The sequence below is a fragment of the Chionomys nivalis genome, chromosome 19, assembly GCF_950005125.1.
Source record: "Chionomys nivalis chromosome 19, mChiNiv1.1, whole genome shotgun sequence".
Lineage (NCBI taxonomy): Eukaryota > Metazoa > Chordata > Mammalia > Rodentia > Cricetidae > Chionomys > Chionomys nivalis.
Genome location: NC_080104.1, coordinates 28,827,893 through 28,842,155, shown reverse-complemented (window position 1 = coordinate 28,842,155; position 14,263 = coordinate 28,827,893). Strand labels below are relative to the sequence as shown.

The following is a 14,263-nucleotide window of genomic DNA, read 5'->3' as shown; positions in this document are numbered from 1 at the left end:
CCTTCTTCCTTCCCCCCACCCTTGCCCTTCCTCCTCTCCTCTACCCCTGCCTTCTCCTTCTTTAAGAATGCCAGTTGATTTTATTGTGGCTGAAGTTGACTCTGGAGAGTTAATACAAAAACTAAATCTGTTTTTCTCTAGAGTTTTCTTTTAATTTGCCCAGATGGACAGAACTAGCCTAAATTTTATAAAATGCTAGATTTCAAGAAGTAAACATTAATTTTAAATGATATTTCTTTGTGTTTTTACTGTACATGCTGTAAAATTAGATAATTAATACAGTTTAAAGGAGATAATTAATCAAAATTGAGAGGAATTCTAATTGATGAATTCTGTTTCACCTTTTTAAAACTAAGAAGGATTTGCCTAAATTATGTAAAATGCTAATTAAAGGGATTAATTTGTTAATCATCTTAGTATGATTAGAGGCAGATGCTGATTACCTAAGTGGACCTTTCAGAGATGACTTCCATTATTTCAAATCAACTTATCAAGCCAATTTAGACATTAACTTAAGAAATAACACATGCAGTAAGTTTCCTGTGTACTGACTATGAGTGTATGGTGTGGCAGGGTTATTCGCAAGTTCTGTGAAGCAAAGACTTTGAGGGTAAACTGCCATTTCCCTAGTCTCAGGTGGGGATGTAGAGTGTTGGCCCAGCATGCCCAGAGCTCAGGGTTCCATCCCAGGCCCCTCCTAAACTGGTGGGTGTTGTACATGCCTGTAATTCTGGTGAGGCCTGGGGTGTGTGTGTGAGGATATGCGGGGTGTGTGTGTGTGTGTGTGTGTGTGTGTGTGCTGGAGGTGGGAGGGTCAAAGGGTCAACACCAGTCTGAGCTACAGAAACAGTTTGAGGTCAAATGGGATACATATAAGACCCTGTCAGGAAGAGCTGAATTCTCATTCTCTCTCTCTCTCTCTCTCTCTCTCTCTCTCTCTCTCTCTCTCTCTCTCTCTCTGTCTCTCTCTTTCTCAAAAACCAAGCTTATTGGATTTCATTAGATTTTCTAGTCTGACCTTTGTAAGTACTGTGGGACTCTGGTTTTCCTATTATAAGGCAGAACAGCACAAAGAAGCAAAAGTTATCCTATACGTGTTCATTGACAGTGTGCATAGAAGAGGAGGGATGTACCGTGCGTGTATTCCAGCCTGTCTTTACTGGTGGCCAAGTCGTCTCTTACAAAGCAGAAAACAGGTGAGAGTCAGTGTGAGCAGTGTCAGTCAGGGAAGCAGGACTGTGAGCCACACTCCAGGTTCCATAGTCTTGGGGTTGGATGCCACGGCTGTGCTGATCAGTTGTTTCTTCATCCTGATTTGTTTTGCTCATCTGTGTGGTAGAGAATACAGAAACATTAACTTGTCAGTTTGAAGGCCATAAAACAGTTTGCAAAGCTTTTAGACTCGTGTCTGGTACACAAAGCATATAATAATCTATTATCCACCAACTATTATTTTTTATGGTTCTGACTTTTGCATAAAATTTATGTAAGATGTGTGTGTGTGGGTATGTGTAGAACATTGGCTGGAATTCAGTGTGCACTTGAATCTTTTATATGTGCTGCAGGCGTGTGTATGATAAATTATAAGAACATCGGGAATATAAGCTAATAGAATTTGAAATCTTTCAATCTTCCAGTGACTGAGTGTAGATTTTATTTTAACTCTCTCTTCTTTGCATGTAGTGAGGGGTTAAGGATGTATGTGTATGTGGATGAGTTCTAACTAATAGCTGGACAGCTGGAGGACCTTGATCATGAGCACTTTTAACTGGGGGACTTTAAGGGTACAAAGGGGGGGCTCATTTAAGGTCAGCTAGGATTTTGTTCTTAGATTTTAAAGCAGGTTCCAGTAGGGTAGGGTGAGGGTGGCAGTGTTGCTGGTTCTTTTCTCAGCTTAGTAACCCATCCAGCTGTCAGTTCTGTGCCCAGGTGCCTGTTCGAGTGTGTCCCTCTGTTCAGCTTCATCGCTGCTCTTGTAGTTTGGGCTAGTGTAATTTCTCACTCGACCAGTTATATACAATGACGCGAGAGTGTGCATATCTGTTTAACTCCTTCACAGTCCAGTGTGTGTGTGTGTGTGTGTACACTTGTGGAGGCTAGAGCAGGGTGTCCTCTTCTATGTCTCTGCACATCATTCCCTTGAGATAGCGCCTGGATTAGTCGGGGTTCTCGGGAGAGAACTTATGGACTGAATTTCTCCCCCCACCCCTCTCTCTATACATACATACCTACATATATATATGTATATGTATATATATGTATTTGAATAGTTTATAGCCTGCAGTCCAACCAATCCAACAATGGCTGGCTGTGAATGGAATCCAGTAGTTGCTCAGTCCCATGAGGCTGGGCGTCTTTGCTGGTCTTCTGTAGATGCCGGAATCCTGAAGAAGCAGTCTTCAATGCCAGTGAAGGGATGGATGTTCTGGCAAGGCAAGGGCAAGCCGGCAAAGAAGGAAGCTTCCCTTTTTCTATTGTTCTTATATAGGCTTCCAGCAGAAGGTGGGGCCCAGATTAAAGGTGTGTCTGCTTGCCTCAAGGTCTGGATTAAAGGCCTGTGTCTTCCTGCCATAAGAACTGGATCCCAATTGTGGCCTCCATTTCTGCATTCTAGCTCCTTCCAGATAGTCAGGCTGATAACCAAGAGTAGCCATCACAGAGCCTCTTGATGAACCTCGAGCTCCCCGGTGACAGCAAGCCCAGGCATTCCTCATCTCCACACCCATCCCCTAATAGTGTTGGTGTTAAAGGTGCTTACAGGTCACAGGGCTATTTTTATGTGGGTACCAGGATCTGATTGCAGGTCCTCAGGCTTGTACAGTGAGCACTCTTGCCTGCATAATATATACACATCAGACCTGTAAGGTTAAAATAAAAAAGCCCTGTCTACATTATGAGACAGAGCACTTCCAAAGGTGCTGCTGAGGTTTCTTTGTGTTGGCCATTTCTACAGCCCACTCATCTGACTTCTTCATCACTCTCTTTCAATTCTGTGCACTCCACAATGACTGCTTTTAGTTTTGGAAATGTTTTGCTCCTTTGATCTTAAATATTCTTCCCTCTGTTTCACCTAATTCTGACTCATTACTCATGACTTAATTTGCATAGGTTTTCTTTCAGGACACTTGTCTAAGATTGTCTTAGAAATTAGTCTTTGTGCTTTTGAGTATTCTGTATTGCTCTGTCACAACTTTCCTGCCAGTGACATCTGTATCTTCTGAGAGCATGAACCTACCTGTTATCAAACAGAGTGTCCAACCTATAGGAAGTACGTAATATGTGCCCGTTTACCGAAGGGGTAAGCAAATGAATTAGCCACTTCCCAGTGCAGTGTGTGCATGTGCGTGTACACTTGAGGAGGCCGGGGAAAATGGTAACAAGCATTACCCACAACTGTAGCTTCCTAGAAACCATTTGGCTTTTGAGTGTTTATTATGCAGTTATTCAATAGTCCAGTTTATTCTTGTTGTCTTACTGTGTGTCAAGAGCTGTGTAAGATGAGCAGGTCAGTGTCTATAGTTTTCGAAGAGGGCCTAAAAATTCAAGATTTGAATTACTTTTTCATGAATTGTATAATTGTGGAACTCAGAATGAGCTGGCTGCTTTAAGACTTCTCAGGCAGACTTTAGGGTGGGTGTAGAAATGTGATTCTGTAAACATTAAAGAAATTTGGGTGCAGATTAAGATCTTCAGGGTTCACATGTTATCCTGCACATGAGGGAACCTTCTAGAAGTTGCTCACTTGTCCTCAGTTTCAGGGTAAGAGGTTTAATACCTAGTCCAGCTGCAACCTAGGTTGTCTGGAATTTACAAAGTTGGTGTTTCAGTTTTATCTCATCTTGAAGCTTTCATGTGGGTTTAACAGTTTCTCAGTGTGACTGAGGTAAATATAGGTTATTGCTTATTATTTTAAAGTACTGAATGAAAAAGGAATGCCTATCATTAAAGTGCAAGTATGGTACTGTAGGCTAGTTTGTATGATAGCCAAGCATTTGCAAGCAGTATATATGTTTGCAACCCATGGACATTTTGCGTCTGACAGATCACTTTAACTGGTGTAGTGGATTAAGGATGGCTGCAGATTATATTGGAGCTATATATAACTCAGAGATTTACTTACATGAAATGTTGTGGCAAAGAGACATGCATTTACACACATAGGAATACCATAAAAAGATAAAATCGGAAGCTATACTATACATACAAAGGACCTGTAAGGTTAAAATAAAAAGATCCCTGACAACATCATGAGACAACTTGCAAAGGCGCACTGAGTTTGTTCTGTGCTGGCCACCTACTGCTGGGCGTGCAGTCTGTTCTTAAGGGGCTGTTATTCTGGAAAATACAAATAGTAATCCTTGCTTTTCTTTTCCCTTTGTAAATGAAGACTAGTAGTAGCCTGGGCAGTATAGAAAAGGAACAAGTGATGGGTACCGTTAGAAAGGGGTCAGTGTCACGGCTGCAACAGAGAGCAGAGTAATTGATCTAGAGGGCATCCGTCCGGTTTCCTTTCGTGGGTTTCGGAACATGGCATGTGTTAGAGTCCTCGAGTCAGCCCACAAAAGACCACCAGTCACGTATGCCATCAGCAAGAGTGTCTGTTTACGATACCAGCAAATGCAGGGTTGTTCACCTGTCCAAAATGGTGACAACCCTGAGAGAGAAGCATGCAGGCTCCTTTTAAGCACAGCTAAGGAGAGTTTTCGGGACAGCGAGGTCATCTCAAATGTATGTAATTGGTTAAGCAAGCATCAGTTACACCAGTATACTTTTAATTGGCTGAGGTTGTCTTCTCTGTAGGGCTTGTCCTTGGGAGGTATGGGATGACTGCTGACCTGTTTGTGTTATCTCCCTTTGCCCTTACTGTAATTTGTTGATAAATGCCCTTTGTTGGGAGAGACACTAGTTTGCCCTCTCAGAGAGCTGAAACCTACACATAGTTGTGAGAGTGGGGAAATTTAACCCCTTCAGCATGACTCATATTAGGTGGAATAGGGCAGGATTTAGAAGAAAAAAAGTATCTTCTTGGAGCATAAACAAAATATTCTTGAGGACGTTACAGGAATGTTAACTGACCTGGGGGTTCATGTTAGTATTATAGGTGACTTAAGGCTGATGTGTCCCTGATACAAAGAAAGGAGGGCTGAGGACCGATGTGGGCAGCAGAGTGGTTCTCCTGTCACCTCTGTAATTAGAGGACTTGGACCCTGAAGCCCTCTACTTTGGAGTGGCTTCACAGCCTTTGTATCTGAATCTGAATTTAAGTGTCAGTGGAACACTTGAGCTTTGAAGGAATGTAACTGGGGACGAAGGGAAGAGACTGTTGGTGGACTATGAAGTTAAGTGTGCCTGAGGCGGATCAGAGGGACCTACCTGGCCTTTTCTAAGGACATCTGCTCAGCATTAAGTTCGGGTAGGTTCTGTTAAGAATGCTAATTTCAGGCTGGAGAGATTAATTAAGAGCTCATGCAGCTCTTTTAGAGGACCCAAGTTTTGTTCCCAGTTTCCATGTTGGGTGGCTTAAAATGCTAGCTCACAACTGCCTGTAACTCTAGTTCCGGGGGAATCTAGGGATATACATCAGACCTCTGTGGTCACAACACAAAGAGGCACATGTACCCCCCTCACGGACTTGGACACACATCATTAAAAATAGTCAGATACATTTAGAAAAGAAAGTTAATTTCATGGTAGCACTTTATTGTTAACACCCTTAGGTTTTTTTTTCTTCTTCTGATTTTCATGCTTTTATTTCTTTCTTCCTTTACAAAAACATTGTTACAAAAACAATCTTGGTGGAGGGAGGGCCTGCTGTTTACAATGCAAAACCTTGAAGCAAATATCTCCTGAGTCAGGACTATTGACTTTTAACTTGGGAACCATTGTTTTTATTTTTATTTATTTTTCTTACATATCAATCCCAGTTACCCCTCCTTCCTCTTCTTCTGTTCCACCCTCCCTCAGCCCATCTCCCATCTGCTCCTCAGCTCCTCAGAGGGTAAGTCCTACCCTGGAAAGTCAACTATATCTGTCCCATCATCTCCTTGAGGCAGGACCAAAGCCTTCCCCCTACCCATGCCTAGGCTGAACAATGTATATCTCCATAGAGAATGGACTCCACAAGGTCAGTTCATGCATTAGGGTTAGATCCTGGTTCCACTGTCATGGCCCTATATACTGCCCAAGCCACACCATTCTCACCTACCTCCAGGGGGCCTAGTTCTTGTGGGACCCTCACCCCTTATTCTCAAAGGGGCGAGAAGAAATTTCCTAGCAGAATGTTTTCCCAGGAAGATAGTGGCCTTCCCCTCTCCCACCCGGGAGAATCCGAGCACAAGGTCACTTAGCTCAGCCCAGCCAGCCACCTGGTACAGGCTGATAGAGATGGCCTAACTCAAGAACAGTGGCCTTGCTCTAAAAACAAGGAAAAAGCTGACAAAACAGGATGGGAGGGAGCAAAAGTCCTTGTACCCGTGCCAAAGCATCTTCAAAGTATTCTCTTTGTAGTTATGCCTTTAAAAGCTTACCCCACAGAGGAGATACAACTCCTCTCTACCTTGTTGTAATGGGGATGGAGATGAGTTCCAAACATGTTTTATTATGCTGATTAAACCTTGCTTATTACAGTCTGGGCCTCTCTGGTGGTCTCTCCGGGGGTCGTTATCTGGGCACAGCAGTTCTGTTTTATGCAGGTTCCCCAGTTGTCAGTGTTAGTGATCTCCCATTAGGTCGGGTCAGCTGATTCTGTGGATTTCCCCATCATGGTCTTGACCCCTTAGTTCCTATTATTGCTCTTCCATCGCTTTGTTTGTTCTCTGGGAGCTTGGCCCAGTGGTTAGCTGTGGATCTCTGCATCTATAAAGAAATGTGGTACATTTACACAATGGAGTACTGCTCAGTAATAGAAAACAATGACATCTTTAAATTTGCAAGCAAATGGATAAAACTAGACAAAACCATCCTGAGTGATATAACCCAGACCCAGAAAGACAAATATAGTATGTACTCACTCATACGTGGATACCAGACATAAAGCAAAGGATAATCAACGTACAATCCACAGCCCCAGAGAAGCTAGCCCCATCTTCCAGAAACTCTTAGATGTCTTAAATTGACAAGAGCCATTGGATTGGGCTAGCTGGCTGTTTGGTGACTGTCAGGTCCTTCCCTCTAGCTGGCTGCTCTGACTGGAGAATTGTTCTGTGTTCTCCTTGACTGTTATCCTTGCTGTTTTGAACATGGAACAGTGACTCCGAGAAGTTTCCATCTCACTGCAAGGTTCGTTGCAGCTGAGCCAGTGCTGAACGCCCTAAGTCCTGAGCCAGGAAGCCTTGCTTTGGTCATGACTGTTTCAGACATGTCACACCAGCCTTAGAAGACTCTGCTCTGTTCAGGCCAATCCTCAGTGAGTCCAGGCGACCCAACTCACTCACACTCCCTCAGGAAAGGACAGCCTTCCGTGACTCTGCACACATCCTGTCATTGATGCCGTCCAGGGCTTGTGATTGGTGGGGCCAGAGTGTTTCATGTGTGGCCGTGGATGTGAGCATGAGCTTGCCACATGGCTCTTTTCTGTTTATATTAGCAGGCTGTTTTGTGTTAGTCTTGCTAAGTGAGGTAGGAGATTCACAGTTATGTTGCATGTTATAGAAAATTTACATTAACATGTATATATAGTCTGGGAGACAATATTTTTAAGAAACAACAGGGGAAAATAATTTTGTTCTAGAATGCTTCATCTAATCTGTGAGTTAAGGAAAGAGAAAAGGTGTTTGTGTGCTGGTTACTCTGGAGTGTAGCATCTCGCTAGCGGAAAGGAGGTAGAATTCTGACAGATGGCGTGTCATCCATCACCTTCAAGTGCTTGAGGTATTAAAGTGTCGAATTGGGTCAGCAGATAGGACACCATTGTAAGACTGGTTCCTAATGTTTTCAGTGTCAGTGTGCACATTTGGACATTTCCAGTAAACACTGTCTTCCCTTTGCCCAGGTGCAAGACAGCTTTGTTCTATTCATGGGAATTTGAGTACAGTGGAAATGCACATTTAGTAATTCCCAACTTACTAAAATAAATTGACAGAGACTTGATTTATTATAGTTGGTAAGAGAAAGCACTAACAGACTCATTTATTTTTCCTGGCGTTATTTTTCTGTGATCTTTTATTTCATTTTCTATTTTCTTGAATCAATATGGCCGCAGCAGAAATCTCAGTTGATGCCGGGCGGTGGTGGCGCACGCCTTTAATCCCAGCACTCGGGAGGCAGAGGTAGGCGGATCTCTGTGAGTTTGAGGCCAGCCTGGTCTAGAAGAGCTAGTTCCAGGACAGGAACCAAAAAAAAGCTACACAGAAACCCTGTCTCGAAAATCCAAAAAAAAAAAAAAAAAAAAAAAAAAAAAAAAATCTCAGTTGATGGCACTTTCCATATTTCCTCCTCTGTTAGTGAAGTGATACTCTTTAGTGTCCTGATAACTGGTGGGCTTGGATGACTTCAGATACCATCATGCTTTTCATTAATCAGAATTTTGCTGTCTCTTGTCCAAGAAACTTGAAAATGACCAGCCTGCTCTATAGTTTAAAGACATAGAATCAAGTACAGTCCAACAGTGGTCTACTGGGCGCAATTGTAAAGATGGGGAAAGAAAATTACTTTCTCTTTCTTTCTCTCTCTCTCTCTCTCTCTCTCTGGAAAACATTTGCCAGTTGGAGCCTCAAAGAAGATTGAGTTTGGAAGGTTTTTAATTGTGCACCAAAAGGTTATTGCAGAAGATAGCATAAGGGAGCATCATAAAGAAGAAATTGAGAAACTCAGTAACAGAAAATGGTGCAGAGAAACAGGCATCCTGCCAGTTGACTGAGATCTTGGAAGAGTTGGGAATTAAAGAAACAGTTACAGTTTTCAAAGACTTGATTTTATTAGTAAATGTGTGAGAATCAACTTCAAGTGACTTGTAAAGGATGCTACCTTTCACTTACATTTTCTCTTAAAATATTTATTACAAATTTAATGATGTAAGATCAGAGAATTTGTTAATGAATAGTTTATATTAAACTATTGGGATAAAATTGGGGTAAAATGAATTACGATATTGCAGTTTAGTCTCTCAGCTCTTGACATGTGGTTAAATAAATATTCCCAAACAGGATAAAATGTGGGTGTGAGTGTGCAGGCAGGAGATCCAGTAACAGATGTAAATGGGCGCTCGAGCGTTGGCTCAGTGGTTAAGAACACTTATTGCTCTTTCAGAAGACCCAGGTTTGATTCTCAGCACCCAAAACCATTTGTAATTCTAGTTCCTGGGAATATGACTTCCTCTTGTGGCCTGTGTGGGCACATACATAACTACAGGCAAAACTCTATATAAATCAAATACTATAATAAATAAACATTAAAAACAGAATGTAAGTGGTCTCTTTCATTACTAAGGAGCCAGGACAGTTATGTAAATAACACATTAGTAACTCAAGAGCATTGTGCTTTCCATCAAGGGAACTTATAAGGAAATGCCCACTGTACTTTACACAGATGCCCTGGTGTCCTTAAGCTGTGGAGTTTGAAGGATCTCTGTCTGTCTGAGGTTCTCACTGAGTCCTCTGCTGTTGCCTTTGTGCCTCCAACACAGTCAAGCTGTTTTTGATGAATACAAAACCAAACCAAGCCAAACCATAAACTAAAACCATCTAGTGAAAATCTTGGTTATGTCAGGAAGGCAGCATGCAGAGGTGCCAGCTGGGGGGGTTGGAGAGGTGTGGGGTGGGAGGATGGGGAGTGTTGGGGAGATCCACCTTTAGGGGAAGAGCTACAAGCAATTCACATCTGCTGATGGAGAGTTAAGTCTTCCCAAGGGATGACCCTGCTGATTGATTATCCAAGACCAGGTGGCCAGCCCTAGAAATACATATGCAGGCAACACCGGACAGACCCAGCAGGTTATATTTATGTGTTTATTCATATATATGCATATGTAACAACAGTGATTAAAGAAGGAGTTAAATTTGAGAGGGAGGTTAGGGGAGGTACATGGGAGGGCTAGAAGGGAGGAGAGGGAGCAAATGATGTAATTATATTTTAATTAAAACAAAAAACCTGTATACTTTGTCTCTATTATTGTTCTTTTTTAATGGTTCTACTCTATCAATTTTTACTTAGAATCTCTGATAGCAGAAAGCAGAAAGGCAAAACTTAATCTTGTTTTGCTCTTTCAGAGGGCGAGTATATTTTATGATTGCTGTAGGTAATCTCTTTAAGGAGAACTTGAGCAGATGAAACGTGCTCATATTTCCCAGGAGAGAACAGCAGAAAAGACGATCTGCAGGGTTATTTTGGAAATTTGAAATAATCAAGTCAAGTACTTTATACTAGCCAGTAAAGTTTTAGCTAGTCAGTTTGCATTTTTAGTGAGAATTTTCTGTCTTAAGTTTTCGTTGTAACTAGATAAATGAAAGCCTAGGGTATGAATGACAATGGGTGAACTTAAATATTTTATTAGCTTATTTTATTTTCTGTGTTCAGCAGTTTTTTCTGCATGTATGTTTCGTACCATATGTATATCTAGAGCCTGAAGAGGTCAAAAGGGCTCATTGGATCCACTGCAACTGGAATAATGGATGGTTGCGAGCCATAATGTGCGTGCTGGGAACCAGACCTGGGTCCTCTCCAGCTCCTGAGCGAATGTTTAATTCACTGAGGAAACTGATATTCATTCATAACAGGAATGACATGGAAGTTTAGATAAAATATATTTGATTACTTTGAAAAGGTGCATTACTTTTATCTTTTCTCGTGTATTAGGGAGTGAGCTTAGTGCCTGTGGGTGCTGGCAAGAGCTGGCACAGGACTGAATCTTCATACTGTGTTCCTAATTCTATGAGTTCCAGTATAGGAAGATTAGACAGCTTTCTTCTTTCTGGAGTATAGGTTTTGGTAAAGGAAGTCTTCTTCCGTTCTTCAGCCACTTAATGTGTTTATTTTTTAAAGTTCTTGAATTCATTTTTGGTTGTCTGTTTGGACAAGTCAAGTCTTTTGTAACTATGGTCTTGCTTGAGGCCTCTGAACACTGCTCTGCACTTCCCTGGCATTTTCTTTGTAAGCAGTTTAAGAACTGTTCTGTTTGCTTCTGATACGTTTAGAAGCTGGCAGCTCGTCAGGGCAAGAGCCTTCCTGTGTGGTCAGTGACAGTGACACCAGTTTCTTTGTTGCTGTCACAAGCCACTATAAAAGAGCAGATTGGTGCACTTGTTCCTAACTTCAGTATGCAAATTATTTTGGTGTAAAACAGCACAGCTAAGCAGTTGCTACTGTTAATGATGGCGACATCAGCATCATATTAGATTTCAAATAAGTATAGGAGAAAGGAGGATTTAAAGTGGCTATTCACTCTTGGTCAAGGTTGACGTACCAGCTATCAGTTCCCTCCTGTATAGCAGGCCTAAGTCCAGTCAGAAGCTGTTGGTTACCTTTTTAACAGTTATGCCACAGTTGCACCACAGGCCTGTATTGTCAGTCTGATTTTTATTGTGGCTCAGGAAATTTGTAGCAAATGGATGGAATTGAAACAAATTATACAGTGAGGTAACAGATACACAAAGACATTTTTTGATTTGTGGGTTTGAATTTGGGTATTTGTAGAAACCTGGCAAGTAGAAAGGGGCCCTTATGGGGAACAGGAGGAAGGAGACTTAGGGAAGTGGGTTAGTAAGACACAGTGATGTGAAAAGGAAAAGGGAAATGATGGGGAGAGGACTAGAGCCAGGGCAACAGGCTGGGGTGAAGGGAGCGAGAATTCACACTAAGGATGTCTGACTTCTTTCCTTTCCTTTCCTTTCCTTTCCTTTCCTTTCCTTTCCTTTCCTTTCCTTTCCTTTCCTTTCCTTTCCTTTCCTTTCCTTTCCTTTCCTTTCCTTTCCTTTCCTTTCCTTTCCTTTCCTTTCCTTTCCTTTCCTTTCCTTTCCTTTCCTTTCCTTTCCTTTCCTTTCCTTTCCTTTCTTTCTTTCTTTCTTTCTTTCTTTCTTTCTTTCTTTTTTTCTTTCTTTCTTTCTGCCTTCCTTCCTTCCTTCCTTCCTTCCTTCCTTCCTTTTTCTTTTTTTTTTTTCTTTTTCTGAGACTGGGTTTCTTTATAGTCTTTGGAGCCTGTCCTGGAACTAGCTCTTCTAGACCAGGCTGGCCTCAAACTCATAGAGATCCTCCTGCCTCTGCCTCCTGAGTGCTGGGATTAAATACATGCGCCACCACTGCCCTGCTGATTTCTTTTTTAATGGCTGCATAAAATTGCATTAAAATTTCACATTCTATTTGTCCGTTCATCAGTTGCTGGACATCTGGCTGTTCCTATTTCTATTACGATGAGAGCAGTGATGGTCATGGGTGGACATGTGCCTCTGTGGTACGATGTAGGTGTATGTTCAGGAGTATGCTCAGGAGCACTATAGCTGGATCACATGGTAGTTTTATTTCTAACTTCTTGAGGCACCTCCATGGTTTATATTCCTGCTAGTAGTGAGTAAGGTCCCCCACATCCTTGTCACCATTTGTCATCATTTGTTTTCTTAATCTTAGCACTGGAGATGCTGACAGAATAGTTGAGTGAGGCCAGCCTGAGACACACAAGAAGACATGAACAAACAGACAAATACATTTAAAGACTGGTGTTTGTTGCTTACTCATGAATGCTGGTTGCTTGTGCCTTACTGTTTGAGGTGTGTGCTACCACTGCTTCTGCTTCTGCAGAGGAGTAGTGATGATTTCATATGACGTAGACATTTCTCTCAGTACTCATGTGGGTTCCACTTTTATCTTCATTTCTGTACCTTTTTTTTTTTTAAAATTGGGAGAGATTTGTTTTCTCCTTTTAAAAGATTTTTAAAAAAATTATGCGTATAGATGTTTTGCCTGTGTGTATGTCTGTGTACCACATTTGTGCCTGTGAGGCCAGAATAGGATGTCAGATCCTCTGGAACTGGAGTTACAGAAGATTGTGACCCACCATGGGGGTCCTCGGAAATCCAAGTCCTCTGGAAGATCCGTCAGTGCTCTTAACTGCAGAGCCACTTTTTATATAGAAGTTTAGAATTTTTATCTACCTAGAGTTGTCAGTCTTTTTATGAGGATATAATCAACACAAGAGTAAAAAAAGTTAGTGCCTTGAAAAGTAATATTTTAAGTTTAAAGTATTGTATGTGACTAAAAATCTGAGAAATAAACTAAACCATTATTAACTTTAATAGATACTTTAATAAATAGCAGAGTATAACTCTTGATTTGGTTGGTTAATGGTCACATTTAGTCTTTAGTAACTTGATTTTTATTTTAAAATTAGGATCTCAAGTTGTAGCTCAGGTTGGCCATAAACTCATGGCATGGTTCTCAGCCTCCCTATTTCTGAGATGACAGGTTTTACGTCATGGCTTTAACCTGAACATTTTTTTTTATGGTTCTTTCCCTCTGATCATTGTACTTTCCTTCTCTGTTCTTACTTATTTTTAAAGACTATTTTATGCAGCCCATGCTTATCTTAAACTCATTAAGATAAGAGTCACCTTAAATTTCTGGTCCTCGTGCCTCCACCCCCGTGTGCTGGCATATAAGCGTGTCTTCATGCCTGGGTTTATGAACTGCCAGGGACTGAACACAGCTCATAAGGAAGCACCCCACCAACTGAGCTCCATCTATAGGCCCTTCGTTACTGCTCTTTTTATATATCTCTTTAGATATTGGCAGGAAAAAACCTTAAAAAATATTAGAGTTAAGTTTTCTTCCACATTTTGCCTTCCCTAGGGTTAATAATGATTTAGCAATCATTGGGAATGACAAGACAATTAGTATATTAACTTGTTTCTATAAAAGTGTGCAATGTTCTCTACAGTAGGAAAATGCTTTATTGGAACTGAAGAATATAAGTTTAAAAGGCTCATAAAATGCGTTTTCTCTTAGATAAGTGATGAAGAGAAGACTCTTCGAGAACAGGATATTATTGCATCCTCGCCAAGCCTAAGTGGGGTTAAGTGGGAATCGGAGTCAGTTTATAAGGTATGTAAACATTTATAAAGCGTCATGCTTAGCTTTTTCTGCATTTAAAAAAATATTTATTTATTATGTATACAGTGTTCTTCCTGCATGTCACAAGAGGGTACTAGATCTCATTATAGATGGTTGCTGGGAATTCAGTTCAGAACCTCTGGAAGAGCAGTAAGTGCTCTTAACCTCTGAGCCATCTCTCCAGCCCCCTTTACCTGCATTTTTAATTTAACACATTTGGGTAGCCCCT

General features: G+C 41.3%; 1 protein-coding gene across 3 annotated transcripts in view; it reads left to right on the top strand.

The window, feature by feature from the left end:
- Positions 1–14,263, top strand: part of Prim2 (DNA primase subunit 2) — a 250,298-nt gene that overhangs the window by 82,319 nt on the left and 153,716 nt on the right. For all 3 annotated transcript variants that reach the window (XM_057794656.1, XM_057794657.1, XM_057794658.1), the window contains one exon: positions 13,930–14,025. In XM_057794656.1, coding sequence (XP_057650639.1) covers positions 13,930–14,025 — 96 coding nt within the window. The remainder of the gene's footprint in view (positions 1–13,929; positions 14,026–14,263) is intronic.